The 26,182-nt window shown below is 39.2% G+C and overlaps 1 protein-coding gene across 1 annotated transcript in view; it reads left to right on the forward strand.

The window, feature by feature from the left end:
* Positions 1-2,863: 2,863 nt before the first annotated feature.
* The window catches only part of LOC132851454 (rho guanine nucleotide exchange factor 26-like), a 47,265-nt gene continuing 23,946 nt past the window's right edge, over positions 2,864-26,182 (forward strand). Inside the window, exons 1-7 of the mRNA XM_060878353.1 lie at positions 2,864-3,057; positions 3,845-5,033; positions 6,479-6,527; positions 8,061-8,206; positions 14,705-14,761; positions 16,383-16,543; positions 25,942-26,094. Coding sequence (XP_060734336.1) covers positions 3,873-5,033; positions 6,479-6,527; positions 8,061-8,206; positions 14,705-14,761; positions 16,383-16,543; positions 25,942-26,094 — 1,727 coding nt within the window. The 5' untranslated portion in view covers positions 2,864-3,057; positions 3,845-3,872. The remainder of the gene's footprint in view (positions 3,058-3,844; positions 5,034-6,478; positions 6,528-8,060; positions 8,207-14,704; positions 14,762-16,382; positions 16,544-25,941; positions 26,095-26,182) is intronic.

Below are 26,182 nucleotides of genomic sequence, written 5' to 3' on the forward strand. Positions count from 1 at the left end.
CAACACTGATGAAGCTAATGTTGCTAAGAAGTCCATGTTTTCTATAAACATCTGCCTTAAGCCACATCCAGTTCTTTAGTAATGACGTTTGGTGGCTGCCATCTTAGACAAAAAGAAACTTTCCTTGCTAAATTGCATACCCAAGGGCTTGTGTGGCTGCACGCTAATGTGATGTATAATGTGCTTGTGTTTTTTGTTTTAAATGTAGCAAAGCATGTATTTATTTTGGTATGTTGTGGTGTGGGAGGCACGGTGGCTTAGTGGTTAGCACGTTCGCCTCACACCTCCAGGGTCGGGGTTCGATTCCCGCCTCCACCTTGTGTGTGTGGAGTTTGCATGTTCTCCCCGTGCCTCGGGGGTTTCCTCTGGGTACTCCGGTTTCCTCCCCCGGTCCAAAGACATGCATGGTAGGTTGATTGGCATCTCTGGAAAAATTGTCCCTAGTGTGTGATTGCGTGAGTGAATGAGAGTGTGTGTGTGCCCTGCGATGGGTTGGCACTCCGTCCAGGGTGTATCCTGCCTTGATGCCCGATGACGCCTGAGATAGGCACAGGCTCCCCGTGACCCGAGGAAGTTCGGATAAGCGGTAGAAGATGAATGAATGAATGAATGAATGTTGTGGTGTTTGTCAGTGTTTGTGGATTTTTAGCTCTTCTGCTTTCAACGGCTAGTCAGTTTTGTAGCAGAAAAAAAAGACAATAAACACTGTCTGAATCCATGTGTTGTGTATAAAACTGTATTTTACTATTTACAGTTTAATTAGTTCACATTTTTTGTCTGGTTTTAGATCATCAAGATAATTTTAAAAAACATTGTTTTAAATAATAATGTATATTTCCTGATCACCGTTGGTTAAACAGAGTTTTGGCTCCACCTTGTGGTCAAGCTGCGCAGCTACACTATTTTCTGTGAGGCTACAGCGACGCGTCAGAGCGACCGGGACTGATAAATAATCCTTACAGTTACAACGAAATATACTTTTTAAACAAATAAAACATATTAATGTGATAATTGTTTTCTTATTAATGAATTCAAGTCTATACGTCCGCCTTTAAATTACTCCTTATAATGCTTTAAAAACAACTAGCAAGGCAAAATGATCACCCATTCTTACAGAATGGATTAATCCGTTTCCATGGAATCACGCAGGCCCTTTTTCGAAGATCCAATCAGAATCGAGTAGAGAGAGAAGCAGGAAGTAAACGCAGTCCTTAGTTGTATCTTGTTTTTCTGTGATATGGCGATAAATTGGAACGATGATATACTTTAATAAGGAAATCTAAAATATTAAGCTACATATTAGGCTACATATAAGCTATATTTCTGTAAAGCTTCTTTGTGACAATGTTCATTGTTAAAAGTGATATACAAATAAAATGTAAATTAAAATGTATTTTTAAATTATATGATGTGAAATGTCCATGAAACACTGAACTACTTAAGGACTCAAACTAGTCGCCTATGTGTATATATATATATATATATGGGGGGGGTAGAGAAGAGGGATAGAGATAGAGCGAGGGAGCGAAAGAGAGATAGAGAGAGGGATGAAAGAGAGCGGGAGCTAGAGAGAGATGAGAGAGATGGGGGATAGAGAGGGGGAGAAAGATGAAAGGGGGATGAAAGAGAGAGATAGAGGGGTGATAGAGAGGGGGATACAGAAAGGTATAGAGAGAGGGATAGAGATAGATAGAGAGAGGGAGCTAGAGAGAGATAGAGGGGGATAGAGCGGGATACAGAAAGGGATAGAGAGAGGGATGGATAGATTGAGAGGGATAGAGGGAGAGTGATAGAGAGAGGGAGCGAGAGAGAGATGGAGCAAGAGAGAGAGAGAGCGAGAGAAATTGATAGAGAGAGGGATAGATAGATAGATAGATAGATAGATAGATGGATAGATAGATAGATAGATATGCAGCACTCAGTTATACGTTCAGGTAAAAAAAGTCACAGGTTTTCTGCATCCAAACCACGTGATTCAGCTCACAAAATATTTAAAAGTTACGTAATGGGGTGAAGAATAAATGTGAGAATTTGATGCTGTGAGGTGGACCAACAATCTGCAGGACAAAAGAGCAATATCTGTATTTTTCAGTGGAAAAAAGAGCTTAAATCTACAAGCCTGAAAGGTTTTTTGGTTTGTGTCTCTTTCTGAACCTTAAAACAGAGTATTTCATCATCTCAGATGGTTCCAAGTTTGCAGCTCAGAACCCTAAACCCATCATTTCGAACAGTGTAGATAAACATTTCCACCTGCAGAAGGAGTAAAACATTGCAGCAGATCAAACCTGACAGGAGATTTGCTGCCACCTAGAGGACTAAAGATGTAATGCACACTCATTTTAGCACACTGAAGGCTGTGGAGATAAATGTTAAATCTTTTCTTCATGTTTTGGGAAGTGAAAGGAAGCCAGAAACAGCAGGAGGAAACCACTGAAATACTCACTGAAGTAGCACAAAATGGTCAATAAAGTATAATTTTTATCATTTTTCACTTCTAATACATTATTGTTTTGTGTGTGTGTGTGTGTGTTTAAATACATGATGAGTGAACTGTAAAGCAAAGCTAAACTTTACAAAACAAAAAGCTCAATAACAGAACAAAAGATTTGTAAGTGCTTAAAAAAACTTTATTTTAAGATAAATGTGATTTTTTATTTTTTTTGAGTCTTCCTTTAAAGAAAAAGTATTTATTCTCACAACATATATAACAGACAAAAACAGCCCTCTGTGTCTAAAAGGAAAGAAAATAGAAAGAAGAAGAAGACATTGTAAAAGGAAAGTGTTAAGCAGGACACTGAAAGATGGGCGTGTGCATGACGTCACTCGAACCTTCGGACAATCTTTCGCGCTCGTGCCAAAAACTCCGTCATTCAGCTCCGGTCGCAGGTCGCGCTCGGATGCACGGGGCTCCTCGTAGAGCTGCGCGCGAGGATGTGGACTAAACACAGTGGTCTCTGTTGAACTGCGAATAATAATTTGCCTTTAGGGTTTAAAGCTTCAGCAGCACTTAGACACGGAGGAGCTGAACTGGGCTTTAAAAACTGACTGCACGCAAAGGTAAAGTTCATATGTTTCTATTTGGTTTGTATTGGAGTAACATTTCTCCTAGAATAACAGAGTAATGCTGTACAATAGGGAACAAGCTTTATGGTGTATCTTTCACCTCTAAAACCTCTTAATTAGACCTTGCTGATTTACCTTTATTCTAAAATGAAATAGTCAGATTCACTTGAAAGAAAAAGTTGAACGCTTTCTTCATGCACCTCCAGGTACAAGTACAAATATGATTTGCAACCTTTATTTTCTAAGTTTGTGTATTGGTTTAATGCGGGTTACAGTTTGCCCATTTGTCTTGTCACCTGGTTAAACAGTAACTGCTGTGAACTGCTGGGAACTTCAGAAGTGCATCATGTGGAGTTTAGAAACAGTTGTCAGGTATTTGGTTAATGCAGCCTAAGTTTGTTTTAATACATCAACCAAAAAGAAAGAAAGAAAGATTTAAACTGTTCTTTATCCTCTTAGAAAGATACATCAGTGTCCTTAAGCTAGAGTTGTGTATCTTAAATTATTGTTAAAGTTTAAAGATACATATTAAGTATACACATGTTCCCTTTAACAACAACCCTAGCTACAACCCTAGCAACGTGAGTAGTGCAGTTTGGCATATTTATTTCTGTTATTTTTGAGTGCTATAGACTTTCTTTCACTTATGAATATTTATTTACCATGACTTGTCCAACCCTTTGCTTCAGAGAGCTCCATCTAGTTAATAAGTGATAAGAGAAAGTAACAGGAAACTGCGGCTTGCTGCTTGTAAATGAATCGTGTCTTGGTTTCGCTTCAGACTGCAATGTTTGCGCAGTGACCCTGCTATGGATTTTGGCAACGAGGTCGATCTTTCCAACAGCAACAGCAACATCATCGCTCCTCTGTGGAAAAAGCGTGCCACGGACCAGGTCTTGAACGGCAACCAGAAGCCCAAATCAAGACCTCTGAGTTATCAGATTGACGGTGTGCTTATGGCAGATTTCCCTGTGGAGGACAAGTGCTCTATCACCCTTACACAACCTGCAGAGAAGATCACCACTCCACAAGGAACCATGGTGGTCAAACATGTTTTGAACAAACCTGCCCATAAAACTCGTGTTGTTAGGAGCATTAGCATTGGGCATCTATCCAGTGGTCGCTTTTCTTTGGCTAGGTTCAGATCAGAGAATAATAATGAATCTGTGGACAGTAACCAGGTGCCTAAAACCACCCTATCTAAAAAAACTTCAAATGGCTTGAACAAAAAGGAGGCCAAAAGAGATCGTGATCCTTTAAAGCGTCTGTCCAACCCATTTACCCTCATCTCTCAGAGAGAGCAGATTGTTTTTGCGGATTCCTCCCCAGATAAACGAACCCCACAGAAATCAAGCTCTCCCTCCCAGAATACCTCTCAGCAGCATTCTTCTCCAGTCACTCTTCGAAATTCTTCATCTCAGAGCTCAATATCTAGCACTCGTTCCCTTTCTTCTTGCTCTTCTTCCTCATCCTCTGTTCCCAGCACACCATCCGAGCCCTTTACCCCTCAATCTCCGACTCCATCCGAAAGCAGCACAGTATCTCCAGTTTTATGCCAGTCCTCAAGCTCCTCTCCAGGGTCCGAAGTCAAGTCACCCCTGCCCAGCATGGTCCTTAGCACACACAGCCCTGTTGCATTAAAGATAGGCACCCAACAGCTCATTCCTCATAACCTGGCATCTGAAAGACGGCCAGGCAAAACTAGCCAATCTGGGGGGCTGACAGACCCATCCACACGTTCCCTTCGTGCACGCAGCATGGTGGAGAGTGGCTCTTTCTTCTCCAGTAGTAAGAATGTTGAAGAGGCGGATGGTGAGGATGCTCCAGGGCTGTTCAGGAGGGGCCTGAGGTCTACATCATACCGCCGGGCTGTGGTCAGTGGTGTAGAACTGAATGTCCCTTCTAACCTACTAAAAGAAGTTCGGGAGGTGAAAGAAGGACCCAGGAGTCCACGACCCACCAAAAGCAAGGTGAGTGCAGCTTGAGGTGAAATAGGACCTTGTGCATGATGTCAGAGAAAATCTGCACCTTTTTAGCAAGATACAAACTTTAAACTATCAGGAGAACCATCAAAGAGTATACCTTAGATGATAAAACCTCAAATTCTGACTTGTATCCCATGATAAAACAGGTATTTTTGGAAGGCTGAATGTATGTTTGCACATACTATACTGTAACATGCTGACAAAGTTCATGTGCTTAACATAAGCTGCAGAAAGCTCCAACGTAATCCAAAGCATAAATCTTTTCAACAATATACTAAGTCATATGACCAGAAGTACATCTGTAACAGAACACTTTGTCGTCAGGCTCAAAACACGTAACCGTTAGACAGTTGCTACTTACTGGAAATATGAACCTGTGTTTTGCTTTAGTAATTAGACTCAATGTGCTGTTTCACAGATCACTTAGCACAGGGCCGTTGGCTAATTATGGCTTTGTTAATATTTATTGGAGTGTTCCACAACAAGCTGAGGCATGTCTGTGTTCTATTTTATGTTTTGTGGTCATTATACAGAGTGTAACACAACAACCTACATGATTTTTTGTACTGGCGCCCAGCTTACTGTCCTTCACGTCTTCACACATAGACTTTAACCTAATCTCTTCAACAAACACTGATACACTTAAATTATTTTCACTAAGGTTCAATATGACAAAAATATATTCTGATCATGTAGAAATATTTCTAAAACATAAAAGGTGTATCATAGATCATTTAATTTCATTTAATAATTATATTCCAACATCAGGTTGCCGGCTAATCAGCCGACAATCTTATCTGTCAGTTTGTTGAAATCTTTAGACTCTGTCTGATTTTCTTATCCATAAAGATAACAGAACACTTCCATTACCCATGCTAGATAATTATGTCCCTAAATACTGTGAATACAAGTAACAGAAACAAGAAATATGAGGTATTGAGCGTCGAATGACGTTATGAAACAGCTGCCATTGCAGTATTTCAGAATTATGAGCGGGCTCACCACAGAAATGAAGGACGTCATTGTTTTTAGCGCTCCAACGTCCTTAAATGAGTTTAGACACATGCAAGGGACAAAGGGTGTATAAAGGGGACATCGAGGTCAAAGAGTTGAAAGGATACGAGCAGGTAGAAATGGACCGTGTCCTCAAACGTCCCTCTCTCAGAATCTAACAAACCAGTGTGACCAGAAGAGCTACAGTAGAAGCACCGATAGACACTCGTGTGTTTCAAGGCATTTAAATTAAAAACATACATATGATGGGTGGAAACAGAACACACCAATACTGATATGATATTTGGAATTATTGAAATGACCTCATGCTAACTGTTGTCAACGACTGAGTGAGGATTTTATTTGCTGTTAGCTTTTTAAGACTGTTATTTAACAGATCAGAGCAATGGTTAATTGCTAGCTGATGTTTTCTGCAGAGTGGAAAGAAGAAGAAACTACAGACCCAGAGAACATTTGACAGTGAAGGTAAGACCTGCTACATAATCTCTTAGCCCAAGCGTTAAAAATTTCTGTCAGGAGACACCAGAAATCAGTGCAAAGTTACAGTAAACAATTCAACACCTGTTCGGGGAAAGGATATGGCAGTGCAACAACATGTTTATTTATGGGTGTGGTTAATATCTTTTTGTGTTAACGTTATCTTGCTGTACTTTGACCTGTGAATTTCTGAACCTCTATCAAACTCGAAACTTCTTGTTTGGTGAACATTTAACATACTGCCAATTTAATCTGAAGTAAAGTTTTACATCCTTCATGAATAAGTTAGTTATATTTGACAGATGTATGTTGTTAGCATCGAGCTAACCCGTCCAATGACATACGCATGGGGTTCTTGTGGTAAAATTCTTCTAATAGTTCAGAAGCATTTAACACGTTTTTGAATGTTATTTGTTGTGTCCATGTAATGGCATTTCCTTTGCTTTCTGTAGCTGCCAAGATGTTGATGATAATCATTTCAAACTGAAACTGAAAAGATCAGGTTTCATGTTCATAGATTTCTAGGAAATGATAAGAAAGACATGTATGTGTGTGTTTTCATAGTCATCTCACGATTGTTTGATGATTGCGATTTTTGGCTTATAAGACGGTGTAACATCATTTAACAACTATTTTCTAGTTAGTTTATAACACCTACGTTTACTGACAATCTGTTTTGGTACCAAAATATCATTTCGTATGTAAATATTTATCTTCTACCTCATTCATTATTTAAAATGGATCAATACTGACCAGATATTATCTGTTTGGTGACCTGAAAAAAGAAACCTGTTGTTACTAATACGGAATACTGGCAAACAACCAAATAAAATTGAAAACAACTAAATAATTGGCAAAAAAAAGGGTCAACATTTGTAACGATAGCTAAAATCTCAGCAGCTAAGTGTGATTTTTTTTTTTCCAGAATGAACGTCAAGCTTTGATCGAGTTGTTTTAATGCTATCTGTCAGTGAAAAGAAAAAACTTATAAATCTAAACAGCTCACTTTGTATTCAGATAGTAGCTACAACCTTCACGTCATCATCAAAACAAAGAAGAGTGCTTGAAGGCTGTACAGACGACATTGATGTCGATTTTTTCATTAAGAAGATTTGGTTGTAAATGTAAAGTTTCATTGGAACTGCATGAATTAGTTTTACAACAATTTATTTCTATTCAAAGCATTTCTATAATAAACATCATCAAGGTTGTTAGCCACTTAATTTCCTTTACCCAAACCAGCTCACCACATCATATACAGTACCTCATTATTTTCACACACAACACACTGTAATCCACTGTTATGACATACTGTCCCACCAGGAGCTTTCTAAATCCACTCAAACTATAGAACAGCAGCATTCAAATAATATATAGTCAGTTATGAACAGAGTGGACATTGGGTGAAAAAAAATCAATCTGGCAACCTCATTAATAGATTCTAACAATGGATCCTCTTGAGCAAATGGTTTGGAATGCTAAAATCGGTCATGTATATTCGTGTGCCTTTATTTTCTGCAGAAGATGAAGTTCTGTATCAGAACTACCAGGAGAAGGCTCTGCACAACGACTCGGATGAGGACGCTGAATCCAGAGAGCCCAAAGCGGACGAGAGCATCGTGGTGCAATACAAACCTATCCGGACGTCCTGGAGTCAGCTCAGTGTGGTGAGATGAAACAAAGACACATTTTTTTGAACATATTGTGAACATGAAGAACACACACATTTTATCACAAGCCAGAAACCAGATTTTGAGTATCAGTGAGAGATGCGGTCAAAATATCATGCCACCTAGTCGCCTCACAGCTCAAGGGCTTGATTCTGAGCTCAGGTTTCTGTCTGTCCACGTGGAGTTTTACATGTTCTCCATGTGGGTTACCACTGATGGATCCGATTCCCTCTGGGACAGTTTTAGACTCCCTCTCATCCCTGACCAGGATCGAGTCGTGCATCACTTTATTTGTAGTTTAAAATGCTACAGATCTGGGGCTTGGATTCTATTTTAAATGAACGTCAACATTTTTCTCATATCATCTGAGTGTCATTTTAAAAACAGTGGAGTTCTAAATGCTTGTAACACTCTTGAGTAAGCATGCTGTGATTTCAGTTTACTTGAATATCCATAGATCTTCACACCTGCATACACACCTTAACACCAAACCCCAGAAGCCACTTAATAAACAACATCTCATACTGCAATCCTGCAATACTGTCATCAAGTAACACCAACCAGCTCACCACCTAAAGGCAACTGGCATCCTGCCCTAAACAACAACACCCCCCCCCACCCCACCCCAAACACACACACACACACACACACACACACACACACACAAAAACACACACACACACACAAAAACACACACACATCAATGTGTGTTTATAATTCAGCAAATATTTAAGAAACATAGTGGTGGAGTTAAGGAATGCTGGGGCTATGAGGAATGTGGTTCAGTCCGGTCACACGGGAGTCCCAATCATACCCGCCCTGAGAGAAAGAGAGAGAGAGAGAGAGAGAGAGAGAGAGAGAAAGAGATATTGAGAGGAACGCAATGAGATAAAAACAGATATCCAGAAAGAGACAGAGGAACACATGGAGAGACAGACACATTCAGAACCGCAAGGATACAGAACAGAGGATGACGGACAAAGAGAGAGAAATGGAGAGAGAGAGCGACAGAAATATTAATACATTTTAACAGTTCGAGGGAGAGAGAGAGAGAGAGAGAGAGAGAGAGACAATACTAAAAAAGGGAGACAAAAACGTTAATGCATAATGGAGAAAGTTTTAATAATTCTTTGACACACACAGAGAGAGAGAGAGAGAGAGAGAGAGAGAGAGAGAGAGAGAGAGAGAGAGATTAATACATTTTAAGTGATCTGAGAGAGAAGACATTTATGAATAATAGAAGATGGAAATAATTATTTATGCATTTTAAACATCTTTTTTGTAGGAAAGGCTAAAATGAAATTAGTCCTAATTCTCTGTTGCTAATATAAATGAGATAAATCTTATTTTAGCGATAAGGAGAAAGACGAGTAATGAAAGGCTAAAGAAAGAATAAGGGAGGGAATGAAAAGCAGAGAGCTACTACATCCTCAGGGAAATGGCTCCAGTCAGGGCACGGCTCCAGCTCCTTACTCGAATTCCGACAGATTCTACCCCGTGGAAAAAATGCAGAAAATGTGGAAGGCTGGAGTTTTATGAAGATTCTGTTTGTGGAATTATGTAATCTGGGTTAAGTCTGGAATGATGGGAGACTTTAATGATGTTTTCCACTTCTGCTGCTCTGTAGGCCGGAATGTTCTGGAAACATTACAGTGACACAGAGGGACTGAGAAGAAGTTATCAAAGAATCATCTGTGTGTGTGTGTGTGTGTGTGTGTGTGTGTGTGTGTGTGTGTGTGTGTGTGTGTGTGTGGACCAAAACAGACATAGATACCTACAGTTGCACTACGTATTCCCACCCACATACTATCACAGGGCTGGCACCACTGAATGTGTGTGTGTGTGTGTGTGTGTGTGTGTGTGTGTGTGTGTGTGTGTGTGTGTGTGTGTGCATGGACACACACAAGGAAAAACGGGTTAAATCTTTTTTTTTTTTTTTTTTTTTTTTTTTTTTTTTAAGCCCATCCTGCGAGGAGGCTTAGAGATCAGATAGAGTAGAGTGTAAAGCCTCGGCTCTCATCCTGTGTCACGTCTCTAAAATTTATTACAACAGGTTTTGCCTCTAGTAACACTTAAATATTGATTTTTTGATTCTTCATCCTTTATTCAATAACCTGGAAATCAATCAGAGAATATCATTCTCAAATGACCTTACGCCTGTTCCGTTCCCTGGGACTTTCGATTCTTTAAGGCCCTCGGCGCGATCGAGGATGGAGAAGTTTCTAGAAGTGATGTTTCCTACTTTAATAAGACACCTGACTTGAGCCCAAATTCCAATAAACGCATAAAACCAAAGAAACCTCCAGCCTGCTACTCAGTTGCATGCTCGGTTGCTCGGCAACATATCGTATGAACATAATTTCTAATATAAAAACACATTTGCATGCTTGACAAAAAGTTAGCCAACTGTTAGCTAAATGTTAGCCAACGTTTCATCTACGAGTAGTTTTAATATTTTAATTAAAGATGAATTGAGTGTGTAATCGCCGGTGTGTATATACTATATGAAGATATAGAGTTATAAAGTTAATAAAGCTGGGCGTAGGTAGTGAATTGATCACTTACTTGCATTAAAGTGGCGCTAGCAAGGATGCTAGGACGTCTAGTGTGGCAAATGTCTAGTGTGGCAAATACGTTTGTCCTTTCAGCAAGGATGCTAGGAAAAGCCCCGGGAGACAATTTTAATACGACCTGCATGACGTCACCGATTTTCTATAGCCTCGGGCTCGTAACCTCATCTTTACTCCTGATTCGTAGTTTCTGTCACTGCGTTTCTCAGAAGTGTCTGGTTTCCTGTGGTCGAGGAGAGAAAATATAATTTTGATAATGGATGACGCTTCCCGATGTCATCACCTGACTTCGGTGTGTACTTTGCCTCCTGGCTCCTTCAGTGCCCAGGTAAAGTTCAATCAAAAGATTAGATACTGCAGACGTGTTGCTTGGATACGGTTAGTGAAGAGCTTGTGCTGTCAACCCTGTCACTTCTCTTTATTTCCTATCCTGTGTTTCTCCATTTGTTATGTTTAGTTTGTCCTGTATGTTTACTGAAGGTACTTCTGAAGGTAGCGCTATGACGATATAATCCAGAGTGAGTTTATGAGATCAGGAGGTGAGACTGAAAGTGAGAGAGAGAGAGAAAGAGAGAGAGAGAATGTGTATGCTCTGGGCTAGCACCAAAGCCAGACAGCTGTCAGAATTCAAAAGCAGACAGTTATTCACATCTGGTTCCACCTTTAACTCCCAAATAACTATCTAGCTCGGGTTAGGATCAGATTTCACCTGTTTATGTCATGACCTGTGTTTTATTACTACTTTTTCCTCCGTTTTCATTTCATTTCAGTGCTCATGCTGGGTGGCGTATCTCACCTGGAGAATAATAATTTTTTTAACTGCGATTTATGTCATTTTATTTTATTAATTGTATTTTATTTGGCTTGTATATAGGGGTCACGGTGGCTTAGTGGTTAGCACGTTTGCCTCACACCTCCTGGGTTGGGGGTTCGATTCCCGCCTCCACCTTGTGTGTGTGGAGTTTGCATGTTCTCCCCGTGCCTCGGGGGTTTCCTCCAGGTACTCCGGTTTCCTCCCCCGGTCCAAAGACATGCATGGTAGGTTGATTGGCATCTCTGGAAAATTGCCCTAGTGTGTGATTGTGTGAGTGAATGAGAGTGTGTGTGTGCCCTGCGATGGGTTGGCACTCCATCCAGGGTGTATCCTGCCTTGATGCCCGATGACGCCTGAGATCCCTGTGACCCGAGGTAGTTCGGATAAGCGGTAGAAAATGAATGAATGAATGAATGAATGAATGAATGAATGAAATATCTGTGTTCAACACAGAGGCAACTTACATCCTACTCAATGTCACAACCATCCTGTGACACAAAATATCACAGCTGAAGAATAATTTTTTTTACATGGTTGTTACTGTTGCTCTGATTGACACGCAAGAATTTTTTTTTTAATCATTCTCACTTTTACTCCCTCAGAGAGAATGAAAAGTCATTAGGCTTGATGTGGATTGGTGCACAGTTTAGTTCATAAACAAAGGACACTTATTGCTCTCTTCCACAAACGTGAGCTCTGATTGGTTCTTCTTAAAAACTGGGATCTGGAGTTCAACAGTGGTGTAAAGTGTAACCCTTTTTTTACAAGGTCATGAGGTCAAAAAATCTACACGTCCAATACAGGTGTAGAGTAATCATGACTCAATACACAGCTGCATTCTGTGCAATCGGGTCCTAAAACGCAGCGACATTGTTTAAATACCAAACATAAGCAATGAACTTCATTATGTTCATCACACACCTAGCATCAACAGGCCCATGTTTACTGAGTTACACCTTTTTAGCTGAATTTTGAAAAATAAAGTCAATTATTCCGTCAGTGGTTAAAACCACCGTTCTCACAAAATTAAACACAAAAATGTATTTAGTAGCATTGAATTGTGGACTCTGTTCTGAGTAGTTAGTGTTCTCCTCCAAGCATGGTTCACTTTCTTATGGATTTTAGGTCAAGCTGGTAAAAGTAATCATCACTGAACTGCTCCTGTATGTAATCTTTTTTTTTTTTTTTTTTTAAATTATATTTTTTATTTTTACAAAATTAATTAGAATTATTCAATTATCTGTTTATTCATTTTGACTTGAACAATGACTTTAGTAATAGAAACGAATTTAAGGAGGCTTATCGGCTCATCACAAACAGCAGCTTTTCATGCACTATGAATATGACTTTACAGCTGAAAAGAATTCTGTTTTAAAAGAGCAGCGCATAAGAAAAACAAAATGGCTCTGCTTGACTGGATGTTGAGGGAATAGAGACAAAGCAAGGCTTTATATAGCAGATACTTATAGTAGTTAATTAGTAGTTATTGTATATTCTATATATATAGAATATACAATATACAATACATATATATATATATTTTTTTTTCCATATTGTGCCTTTATGTGATTTTTTAGATGGATGCCCAGGTTCAGCTCCTGCCTACAGACATCTAAAAAGTCTCACTGTTTTCAGTTTCGATTTTCAGAGAGAAACAAATTTCAGTTATTTATCACAAAAAAAATTTGGTTATATTGTAAGAATGTGTGTGTCAGTGGTTATATTGTAAGGATTGTTTATTTACATTTTTTTGGTTAAGAAGCAGTTATGACACACTGTACACTAGTAATTGAAGATGAAATCTATATGACTGATGGGTTCAGTTCTTGAACAAAGTTTTTTTGTTTTTGGGTGCAGATTATCCGCTCCGTTAAGACTCTATCCTTGGGTGTGGCACGGTCATTTGAGTCAAACTCCTGATTTCCTGTGCAGCAATAGATAGAATCTGATCCGTGGTTTTGGGCGCTTCTGATTTGGGAAGTTTTTGTTGGGTACAAAGCAGCAGAAGCAGCAGCAGCTTTTCATTTATACGCCTCTCCCAGCACTGAAGCTTTCCAGCCTTGTTTTTCTGCCCTGTTTATGAATGAATAGAATGCGGCTCAGGTGCTTAGAGATTCTCTGAAGGAAACCTGATCAGGGAAATGAATTAACTGCAATCTGTTCACATACAAATACCCATTATGGGTTATTTGAGTATCCTCACACACACATTCGGTACTGAACAAATACAAGCTAAACTATAACTTCCAACATCAGCTCCTAAACAGAAAGCTGGTGTAAGGTCAATGAGGCTTATTTCTTTACTTATTTATATACATATATCTAAAAAAAAAATTCACTAAAGCTCTGTGAGCATGCTCAGACCAGATGTGTAAAGGGTGTCTTTCTTACAGCTAGCCGATATCCGATGCTATTGTCCTCCTTTAGTTTTTCCGTGAGCTGTATTATTTACTGCTTTTATGAGATTTTCTTGCCGGTCCCTCCTTCTCACCTCTCTCCCTCAGAAAATCTCTCACATCTGGGATAAAATGGCCTGTAATGATTTAGCAAGATTAGCCAAGCTAGCCAGCACAGCACAGCAGTAATGGACTGCAGCAGCTATTAGCGTAGCTAGCTAAGTGTCAAACAGCATCTACAGTAGGACAGTAGTTTGGCTTCAAGGCAAACCACAGGAATGTGTCATTTAATGAAAAATCTATTCTTACGTAGCTACACGCCAAACATATTAAGCTAAGATTAGTTAGCATAGGCTATCAATCATGTTGTGGTCAGATTGCTAAGACTCTTGCTTATGTTTTGTAATCATGTAAATTAAAACATGTGCTAACAAGCTAGATAATATTAGGCTGCTATGTACAGTATACTGTGTATACAGTAATTATACAGGTTTGCTGACAAGCTAGCTAGAGTTTGGTTAAATATTATGCTGTGTAAACCTTTAGGCAAGCTAAGTAACAGGCTGGTTAATATTTGACTAACTACTGCATCATGTAATTACAGCCAAGTGCTAACAAGCTAGCTAAGATTAGATGTCTGACTGTTGGAACTCAAATCTAATCCTTGGCTAATTAGAGTGCAGTGCTTCATCCTGTTTGCTCTGGTCTCTTCCAGGTTATAAAAAGTGGAGCTTGTGAACGACTGAGCCAAGAGGAACGCAAAAGGCAAGAGGTAATGTGCCTCTGTTCTTCCTTTTTATAGCTTTCTACCTTTGTTCTTCTCTCTCTTCATCCGTCCCCCTCTTTCTCTGAGTGCTTTGGAACATACCACTTTGAACAGCTGGTTTTTGTTGGCGAGCTCTTAAGACCAACCTGATACAAGAATGTATTGTGTGTGTGTGTCTGTGTGCACATGTGCATGTGTGTGTTTATATTGTGATGTGTGTATGCGTGTGTGCATGTGTATGTCTGTGGGTATGTCTACAGCATGTGTTTGTGTATAAGAGCGTATGTGTGTGTGTGCGTGTGTGTGTGTGTGTGTGTGTGTGTGTGTGTGTGTGCACTCATTGTTATCAGCACTGTTTATCCAGCGCCTACTTAGTAACCGCTGTGCATTAGAGATATGTGTATTAAACTCATAAATCATACTTGGTGTAAACATAAGGGCTGATAAATAAACTGTGTGTCCAGCTGAATAATAAGCACATCCTAATATAGCCCTATTGAGGATAGGATTGACCTCCACCCATCCAGGCACACTGAGGTCTGTAGCTTTGCCAAACACTGCATTATTAAATATTGCAGCATTCTCGCCAAGGGCATTATCTGTACTCGGCTTTTCTCTTCAGAGCTATCAGCATTTCTGAGAAACTTATACATTTTGGTATTTAATTATGTACACATATACATAACTGCTATTTAATTAATTACCTAACACTCCCAACTGATGTCCTCCAAGCACAGAACTTCACTGGAAGGGTGGAGTCGAACAAATCCAATGCCAAGACCTGACTCTGATCGGATTAAAACAGATTCAATGTGTCTGAGTCATACGGGAGAAACTTAGTAACGTGATAACCAGAAGCTCTGGAGTGTGTCAAGAGTGTTGCTGAGTTCTCTATTCTGATTGGTCAAACGGTGTTAAATAATTTTATTTAAATTAACAGCAGCAACTTTCACAGTAGGGGGCACGGTGGCTTAGTGGTTAGCACGTTCGCCTCACACCTCCAGGGTTGGGGGTTTGATTCCCGCCTCCACCTTGTGTGTGTGGAGTTTGCATGTTCTCCCCGTGCCTCGGGGGTTTCCCCCGGGTACTCCGGTTTCCTCCCCCGGTCCAAAGACATGCATGGTAGGTTGATTGGCATCTCTGGAAAATTGTCCGTAGTGTGTGATTGCGTGAGTGAATGAGAGTGTGTGTGTGCCCTGCGATGGGTTGGCATTCCGTCCAGGGTGTATCCTGCTTTGATGCCCGATGACGACTGAGATAGGCACAGGCTCCCCGTGACCCGAGGTAGTTCGGATAAGCGGTAGAAGATGAGTGAGTGAGTGAGAGAGAACTTTCACAGTCTTTTCCCATTGTAAAATAAGTCACAGTGTTATATTAATGCGCTCGTTCTACTACGTTACTGTTGCTATGGTAACAGTAATAGCATAACTATTTAAGTAGTGCTTTATTTAAAGTAAAGAGAAGTGTGTGATTGTAGTGTTTAGCAGTGTTTAGATCAGTTCTGTCCCACATAGTCAGGAGGGAGTCTCTGATGTCAGAGGGTAAAATATTATAGGGCTAACTTTGTGTATTCAGACACAGGAAAAACACGGAATCATCAGTGTTAAATCTGTTGTGCGTCTCTCAGGCGATATTCGAGGTGATCTCGTCCGAGCACAGCTACCTGCACAGCCTCATGATCCTCGTGCGGCTGTTCAAGGACTCGCCGGAGCTCAGGGACACCATGACCAAGACGGACCACCACCACCTTTTCTCCAACATCGTGGACGTGTGTGAGGCCAGTAAAAAGTAAGAACATCTTTACATTCTTTTACAGCAAAGAAAGAATTTTCTCATGGCCGGGTTTGTGAATTATGGCATCTACTCTACACGAAAAAGAATCATCATTAGGCATAATATTGCATAATAATAACAGTTTCGGGAAAAAAGGCAGTGAGCCATTTGGGAGTCGTATTTGAGAGTCGACTTGTAATGAATCAGGCAATGTTTTGAAAAACCGAGCGTGTGAGCATGAGTGCATGCTCTAGTGAAGATCTGACTTTTCAACTTGCATCATCCACAAGAGCAGTTAAAGAAATCCTGCTGGTTAACCGACACCACTCGATGCCAACTCTCTTGTGGTGAGCTTCAATCTAATCTGTGTGGTGCCAGCTGAATTCCTTGAGAGTGAGAGAGAGTGTGTTTGTGTGTGTGAGCAAGTGAGTGTGTATGTGTGAGAGAGAGATATTGAGTGTGTGTGTGTGTGTGTGTGTGTGTGTGTGTGTGTGTGTGTGTGTGTGTGTGTGTGAGCAGCTCTACAGTAGTGCAGCAGGATTAGATTAGATTAGTTCAAATCAGATCAGATTAGATTAGTTCTATTATTCAAAAAATAAGAATTTTTTTATTAAACCTTTTTTTAAATACAAATGAATTTATTATTTAACGACGGATTGTTCCATCATCTTGTCAGCGGCTTTAGATAAACTTCATGTCTGTATTTGCAGACCAACTGACTCACTCGCTGCAGTTCGAGATGAGGTTGTGTAAATATTATCTGTTTGAGCAACGCTGCCAGCTGAAGTTTGGGCTAATTTAGCGAGCGACTGTAACAATGTATGCCATGGATATCCCTGGCATATCATCAGGAACAATCATACAGGCTGTCACTAGGCTCACATCAGTGATTTAGCTGAAATGGGACGTGTCCTGACACGAGAGATGCTAGGACTTGAATAGAGTCAAAAAAAGTTGAAAAACACAGAAAAGGAAAAAAAAAGTGAATGAATATGACAACATGAATTTGATTTCTAATTATTATTAAATCATATTTTATAAGATGCTGCAATATTTTATGAGAATTTATTATGACAATGAGATTATATCGTCAGATATATGGGCTGTTCTCCGGTCAGTAATTAGAGGAGATATAAGTTCAGAGAACATCCTGTTTTGGGAGTGTGTCTGTTCTCTCTGTGACCTCAGAGTGAGATAACCGACGCTTACCCTTTAGCTTGTGTTTACTCTCTGCATCATTATACGTGATAATGTGTGTGCATGTGCAGTTTTTACAAATACCACAAACCAACATCCATCCAATCAGGACAAGGAGGCGGAGTCTCTCACCTTTCATTCATTTCCAAAAGCTTGTTTGAGATATGAGGACGTGGCTCGGAGCTAGCTTCAGCTAGCTTCTGCTACGGTTTTATTCCTTCATTTCCTGCATCACATGACATGGGATTGATCACTGTTTATGTTTCTAATATCTGGGTGCTGTAGCTTTTTTTACACAATTCACTTGGAAGATGTTTTTATATCCTAAACTTTCAATTCAGTTCAATTGAGAATATTTTTATCGCGCTTTTAACAGTACACACTGTCTCAAAGCAGTTTTACATAAGTATAGAAACATGGTAAAGTTTAAATTAAGTTAATATTTATCTCTAATATTTATCCCTAATAATCAAGCCTGAGGTGATTGTGGTGAGGAAAACCTCCCTGAGATGATATGAGGAAGAAACCTTGAGAGGAACCAGACTCAGAAGTGAACCTCATCCTCATTTAGTGACACTGGACAGGAAATAATGTCAATGTCAATAATGTCTTTTCTATATCAGTTTATAGTCCAGTAGAATTAAGCAACCAAGAGCTTCTGAGGAACTAACAGGTCAGAGTTATTACTGAGTTCATTACAGACTTAACACTAATTCCTTCCTGCTGACAGTGTTGTATAAAGTATTAGAAAGCAACACTTGAGTAAAAGTACAAGTATCGTACTAGAAAAAGACTTTGGTAGAAGTGAAAGTTACCTTTTAGAATATTACTCAAGTAAAAGTCTTAAAGTATCTGATATTTACTGTACTTAAGTATCAAAAGTCATTTTCTGATATTTAATGTACTTTGAAGTAAAAGTAAAAAGTAAAATTTCAGTGATTTTCAGTAGGCATAGGGGGCAGTTCTAGGGTCTCATCTTTAGGGGGTTTTAGCCCTCAGTGAGAATTTAAAACAAGAAGAGTTTTATATTATATATTATATGACTACATAGTAAGCCAAAAGTTATGGTATTATTTAAAATGGCAAAAGTGGACACCAAAATTTTATGCATGATGTAATGATGCCAGTCTCGAATCAAATCAGTACATGTATGTGTGCATTCTCTACAAACAGTGTGTCCAATGAATGCAGTTATTAATAAACAAATATTCACAAGACAAAGACCAAATCAATAAATGTTATTTTTATTTAGTATTGAATGGATTGTTTGCATTAATATTTTGTTTGTGCTATAAACTCTGGTAATAAGAATAGTGACGTTTCACTGCTTTTGGTTGCCGTCTTTGCGGCTTTCCGCCGATTAACGTTATAGATAAACGCTGCGCGTCCCTGTGCTTCTCCGTAGAGCGTGAGGAGCATAATGCAATCTAGGAGCCGTGATTTGCCAAACCTCCCTTATTGTAGTCGCACACATTTCTTCTTATTTTATTTTGTAGTAACGAATAACGAAGACACTTAGTGGAAATATAACGGAGAAAAGTATACATTTTATCTAGGAAATGTAGTGGAGTAAAAGTGAAAGTTGACATAAATTTAAATAGCGAAGTAAAGTACAGATACATGACATTTCTACTTAAGTACAGTAACGAAGTACTTGTACTCCGTTACATTACAACACTGCTTGCTGAAGTCTTCAAACCTGAAGATATGACCAGAAGAGATTGATTAGAGTTTGAGTTTGTTTTCTTAATATTGCTTGGGATTTGACCAAAAAGTGGTAGTGAAAATTGTAGTCATGACTTTCAGCTGAACTCTAATCCAACAACAAGGCCATAGACACACTGATGAAGTTCTGAGGAGAAGGACAGGATTGAGATTGTGTTTGAGACCCGGGAACTCTCTCTCTCTCTCTCTCTCTCTCTCTCTCTCTCTCTCTCTCTGTCTCTCTCTCTCTCTCTCTCTCTCTGTCTCTCTCTCTCTCTGTCTCTCTCTCTCTGTCTCTGTCTCTCTCTCTCTCTCTCTCTCTCTCTCTGTCTCTCTCTCTCTCTCTCTCTCTCTCTCTCTCTCTCTCTCTGTCTCTCTCTGTCTCTCTCTCTCTCTCTCTGTCTCTCTCTCTGTCTCTCTCTCTCTCTCTCTCTCTCTCTCTCTCTCTCTCTCTCTCTCTGTCTCTCTCTCTCTGTCTCTCTCTGAACACCATCTGCTTTTTCTATAACGAGTTTTACAGTAATCTTTCAGATGCGTTTGAGAAATGATGCATGAGACACATTTTCAGGGCATTTACATATAACTGAAAATCAGGACACTGAAAAGAAATGAGTGGGAGGATCAGTGGAGCTGTCACAATTCCGTGAAGAAAAAAATCAGCGACGGCTTTCAGTAAGAACACCCACAAAACTGGTTTTATAGTGTTCTTCTTTTCCCGTCTTTGCTGGCAGCGTTCAAGTTGTGTAAATCAGACTTGTTCCATTATGATTAATCCCTTGTTTTTGTCCTATTATTCTTCCTATGAAATACTTAGAATTATTATTCTGTCACATGTTCCGGATCATTGCATCAGTTTCCATGATCATCTAATTCTTGTATTTGAGCAACTTGCCTTTGAGACCCAAAACAATCCAAGCATCATTTTTTTTATTATTACAACAATATATTCAAGCTAAATATGGTATTTATCCCTAACAGCTATAACAATCTAATTACACACACAGTGCTCGTTTCATTTAAATATAAACCTCTGTGTTTAAATCATTATAATTAACATGCAATGTTCAACAGCGTATGTGATTTATTTTGCACATCCTGCACTCAACACTTTGCAGCTTTGGTTGCCTAATGGAAGAGGGACAGAGATACCAGGCGCCGATGTTGGACAAAAACACATTTTCAAAACACTCGACTTACAAATGTCTTTTAAACGAAAGTTCAGTGCATGTGTACGTCATTTGGTATGCAGGATTTGTTGTGCTGTTCTTTTACGTTACCTATAATGCCCTCTGCCTGCTCGTGGTATTACGTCTGGATTTTGATCTTGATTTATCTGTAGCTTAAAAAGAAAGGTGCAGCAGTGCTTTAGTCATTTAGACTGTCCAGATGCTTATCTTTTACCCGCATTGCATTCTGGGAGTTTGAGTCCACCGATTGTCTTTACAGTGTATTCTAAGAGACTAAGAGTTGCAGTCTTACTGTCATGTGTTCTGGGCTACACTTCAGGATTTATGGAGATCCTTCACTAACTTGTTTTTTCTTCATCTGCTCTATCAATGTTGTTTCAAACCTTGTTCCCCCATATGTTCCCCCGTTTATTTCAGTAATCATAGGGAATATTGTTCAGTTGGGACGCTGTTTCCCCGGAAATAAATTCATAACATAAACACAAGAAACACAGATCTGAGCCGATTGAAACAGCACACACACACACACACACACACACACACACACACACACATGGACATGTATAAGAGTGTGCGAGAGAGAGAGAGAGATATCTTGGACAAGAAAATGGGGTCAGACTTATTTAGGTCAAGTTTTACTGCATTTCTGTTTATTTTTAAAGCAAATAAAAGTATTTCTGCCAGCCAGCATTACAGCAGTAAAGTATACTGTAGTGGACAACCTTTACACACACACACACACGCACACACACACACACACACACACACAAAATATCTGTCTCAAAAATCTATATAAAGTCACACTTCATGTTCACTTCATTAATATATTTACAGGAAATTGTACCTACATTTATTAGCTAATTTGGCTTGTAGCTTTTTTTTTTGTTTTTTTTTTTGGGTGGTGTTTTTTTGTGCTATTAATAAAACAGTACAAAGAACCGATCTGATGCGACTCCTCCCTAATTAGCAGTACTTCCTGTTTTTTCACACATGGTAAAAATTCCTTTAACTCTTCCTGTATTCTATTGCATTAGCATTTATTTATTGCATAGCTAAAGCCACGCAAACGTTGTTTAACATGATGTATAGTATATTCTTAGCACTTGTCAGTGAAACAGCGTCATCTGACGTGGTTTGAGTTTCAGCAGGCAAAAGGAAATTGTTCTAGGATTCTTCCTAGCTTCTCTGTAGCATTGTTGGGCGACTTTGGTGGAAAAGTGGGCGGGGCTTTGTTATTCATATGTGATCGTGAGCGTCTGTGGATGCAGTTGAAGGGGCTCTTTATTGTTATGACTAGAAAGGTTATGAAATCTGAGAGTAATGTGGGTTACTGGATATATAGCCTTCACCACTGACATACTAAGTTAAGAAATCTTGTCTCATTGAGGAAAAGCATCATAAATATCACGCTGTTTTAAACGAAGATGAATTGATGAATCGCTTGTAGTGTTTTTCTGGAGAGTTGGAGAGATTGCAGTGTGAATTGCCTCGAGAGCAGCCTGACAGCAGCGTTTAAATCACTTATGAGCCTTACGTGAAAGCCGCCATGAGGAACGCAGATTATGAGTATGAGAGAGTCATTTCTCTGTGATTTACTGCCTTTAAATGAATACGTTTTTACTTTGACGTATGTGTCGGTTTAAACTGGCATGGAGGTGAAGCTTGGAGTGCTGAATAAAAGGTCGCAATTTATCTAGCATGCATCATGGGTTAAAAAAAACAAAAAAACTCAAATTTGATTGTGTAATCATGATGGGTTTATTGGGGAAAGTTTTAAAAATGAAAAAAAATGAAAAAGATCTAAATCTTTAGTTTATTTAAAAATAAATAAATAAGAATGTCTGAAATTCTGTAAGTTAAACAAATCTTTTTCTTTTGTTCCACGTTTTCATTCACTTCATATTTTCCGTTTAATACAGAATCAGATGATTTTTTTTTTACTTTTTGTACCACTGGATTTGTTTTTTTTCTTTTTATGCTATTTTATATTTGCCGTTTTTTATTTTTATTTTTTTTCAAAAAGGACTGTTTTTTATTGTGTTTTCCGGATGAACCTTTTGTACCCTTATTATTCCCAGTTCTCCAAGCAGCACACAAATGAAGTGTGTGTGTGTGTGTGTGTGTGTGTGTGTGTGTGTGTGTATGGGTGTGTGTGTGTGTGTGTTTTTATGTGTGTGTTGGACGTTCGCACAGCTCTTATTGTTTTTCTTCACTTACAGTAAAAGCATGGAGTTAAACTCTGGAGCGTGACTGTAACACTCTTTAACACTGATGTCATGGCTGAGTGATGCATATATCATGATGTAATTTTTGTAAAACGTGTTTTCGACCTGGGAAGGTGAACCCACGTGACTGCCATGTAGAAATGGGTGATATCACAGTATAATATAAGATCGCTATAACTGTAGTTTAATCTTATCTGTCATAAACTCAAAGCTTAAAAGGAAAGTATAAAGAGCTCGCTTGTGCTTGAGTTTAGGTAGCTAGTACAGTTAGCTTTCTTAGCTGATCTGCTAAAGAAGCTAGCATGAAGCCTAGCATGTAATTCACATCAAATCTAATATAAATATAAATAAACAGAATTAGAGTGTTTAAATTATATAGTGGGCCGTACATGAAACTTTTTAGCTTTATTTCTCAGTAGACGTCTCTTCAAGTCCTTAACAGACAAACTATAAACAAGGCAGTATGTACATGTAATTTGTATGTATGTATGTAGTATGTACATGTAACTATGTACATGTAATTTGCTCTTGAGTTTTTTTTCCAAATCAAACAATTTACAAGTTATAGTGAACTGTGACAGGCAGAAAGTACTGTAGAAGTTATTTCTAGACTGTATTCAAACAAACTGACAATGAAAAGCAAATAAGGTCAACATTTACCTCAGAACTGTTGAGAAAATGAATCAGAAAGCATCATGTATCGCTAATATAGCATGCTAAATAGACTAACCCACATAGCACAAGGACAGCTAGCCAGGGTGCTAGAGCTAATTATATGTTATTGTGTTGACAAATACTCTATTAGCTAAATAATATTTAAAATTAATGATTTGAGCCTTTAAGACATAAATACAAATGAGGTACGAAAACAAAAACAAGACTTAACCATCACTTAACTAACATTTCACTCAGATCTCTTGGTTAATTGATAAAAGTTACTACTAAGCAAACTTCTAGGCATTCGGCCATGTTGAAAAACGTTTTAATTGAAAAGTCACGAACTTATCAGGAAAGACAGGTGTTTGAGATATGACACTTGTGGAATTGAGAAGTTGTAAATTCTACAAGGCAGAAGGTTCATACGGAATCTTCTGGAATCTCGTAAATATGACAAACACAAGCCTTTTGGTGTGTAGTAGCAGCTGTGCAGGGACTTCTGTCACGATTGTGCATACTGATGTGACTTGTGAACAAATGGCTGAGTTTTATGATGTACACACAAACACACACACACACACACACACACACACACACCTATATGAAAAGACACAATATATATGTCATTCTTCATGGCTATGAGCTATTTTTAGAACAAAGAGCAAAGAGTGAGTTGTTAAAGTGTGTGTGTGTGTGTGTGTGTGTGTGTGTGTGTGTGTGTGTGTGTGTGTGTGTGTGTGTGTGTGAATTTGTGTGAATGTGTTTAATCCATTCAACACCGGTCTAGCAGCCTAACACCTCATGGATTCATATTCATCATGCAAAACACACACACCTATATGAAAAGACACAATATATATCTCATTCTTCATGGCTATGAGCTATTTTTAGAACAAAGAGTAAAGAGTAACTTCTTAAAGTGTGTGTGTGTGTGTGTGTGTGTGTGTGTGTGTGTGTGTGTGTGTGTGTGTGTGTGTGTGTGTGTGAATGTGTGTGAATGTGTTTAAACCATTCAACACTGGTCTAGCAGCCTGGCAGCACATGGATTCATATTCATCATGCAAATCACCCACACTCACACACACACACACACACACACATAAACACTTACATATACAATCATACCTTCATGTGTCATAAATAGAATACAGAATTCAGAATACACATTAAGATGTGTTTAAAATTGTGTATATCCATGTGAGTGCATGTGTGTGTTTTGCATGATGAATATGAATCCATCACCATCAACTCGTCACCTACACACAAACACATACAGTATCTGCATGCTCAGCATTGTTAATCATTTATCAGTCTGTTATTCTAAATACATGCGCGCACACACACACACACACACACACACACACACACACACACACACACACACACACACACACACACACTGTTCACTTTCTGAGCATGCTGAGTGAGCAATGATGTACGTGCCCGTGGTGAAATGTTCATCATTTACTTAACACAGCACTGAGTCTAAGGCTAATAAAGTATAACACTAACCAGCATCTCTCCCACAGGATTAGCCACACATCGTTCCATTCTAGATTAGCACTGATAAATAAACCAACAGTAGAAATATATATATGATCAAATCTGAATGGTGTTGATTAAGATTCTATAACAGAACCCACTGCAGGGTTCATATGAAAGTGCTTGTTCTAATGGGTATTTGTTTCTATAGTAACAACTATTCGAGTAACTTAAATGTGACTGTGATTTCAGTTATTAGAACACACACACACACACACACACACACACACACACACACATACACACACACGGTCCTACAGTAAACGTGTGTCATTTAGTTAAACCACAGAAGGTTAGAACACTTTTCAGGAAGGCTATGATGTCAGGACCCCAGCTGTGACATCCCATATTTCCTCCCAACTGACATCATGACCAGAAATAGATTTCAGGTTCACTTGCTGGAGTTCTGAAGTGTGTGTGTGTGTGTGTGTGTGTGTGTGTGAAGCTGATAGGAGGAAGTGTAGAACCCAAGGCCACACAGGATTCCTCCACAGATGCTTCCGCTCCATTTCGGAAAAGACGTGTGGAATTACTCAGTCATAAACTAGCACATCTGTGTGTCTATTCAGGAGAGGTGTGTGTGTGTGTGTGTGTGTGTGTGTGTGTGTGTGTGTGTGTGTGTGTGTGTGTGTGAACGAGAGAGTGTTTGTTCCGTGGGTCATTTCAGGATATTTGGGACTTCCTTTTCTGTGATGTGTCCATGGAGAGAGAGGTGTGAGGACAACTTCCTGTCTTTTGCGTGCGTGTGTGTGTGCATGTGTGTGTGTGTGTGTGTGTGTACACACTAATGCAAGTCTGTTCTAACAGTTACTAAAGCAGGGATTGCCCTCATCTGAGTCAGGAAAGTGGAATGTTAGGCATGTTGCATTTACCTCTTAAACTCTTCTCTCCTCTGTTACAGGTTTTTTAAGGAACTGGAGGACAGACACCAGAAGAACATTGTGATCGATGATATCAGCGATATTGTGATCAGGCACGCTCAGGCAAACTTCGAACCATACGTGACGTACTGCTCGAATGAAGTGTACCAGCAGAGAACATTCCAGAGACTAGCGTGAGTCTGGACACACACACACACATACATCCTGTATTTGCATCACATCCCTGGTGATCCTATAGATCCTATAGCTTCCTATATATAG

Source organism: Tachysurus vachellii, chromosome 9 (genome assembly GCF_030014155.1).
Source record: "Tachysurus vachellii isolate PV-2020 chromosome 9, HZAU_Pvac_v1, whole genome shotgun sequence".
NCBI classification, from domain to species: domain Eukaryota; kingdom Metazoa; phylum Chordata; class Actinopteri; order Siluriformes; family Bagridae; genus Tachysurus; species Tachysurus vachellii.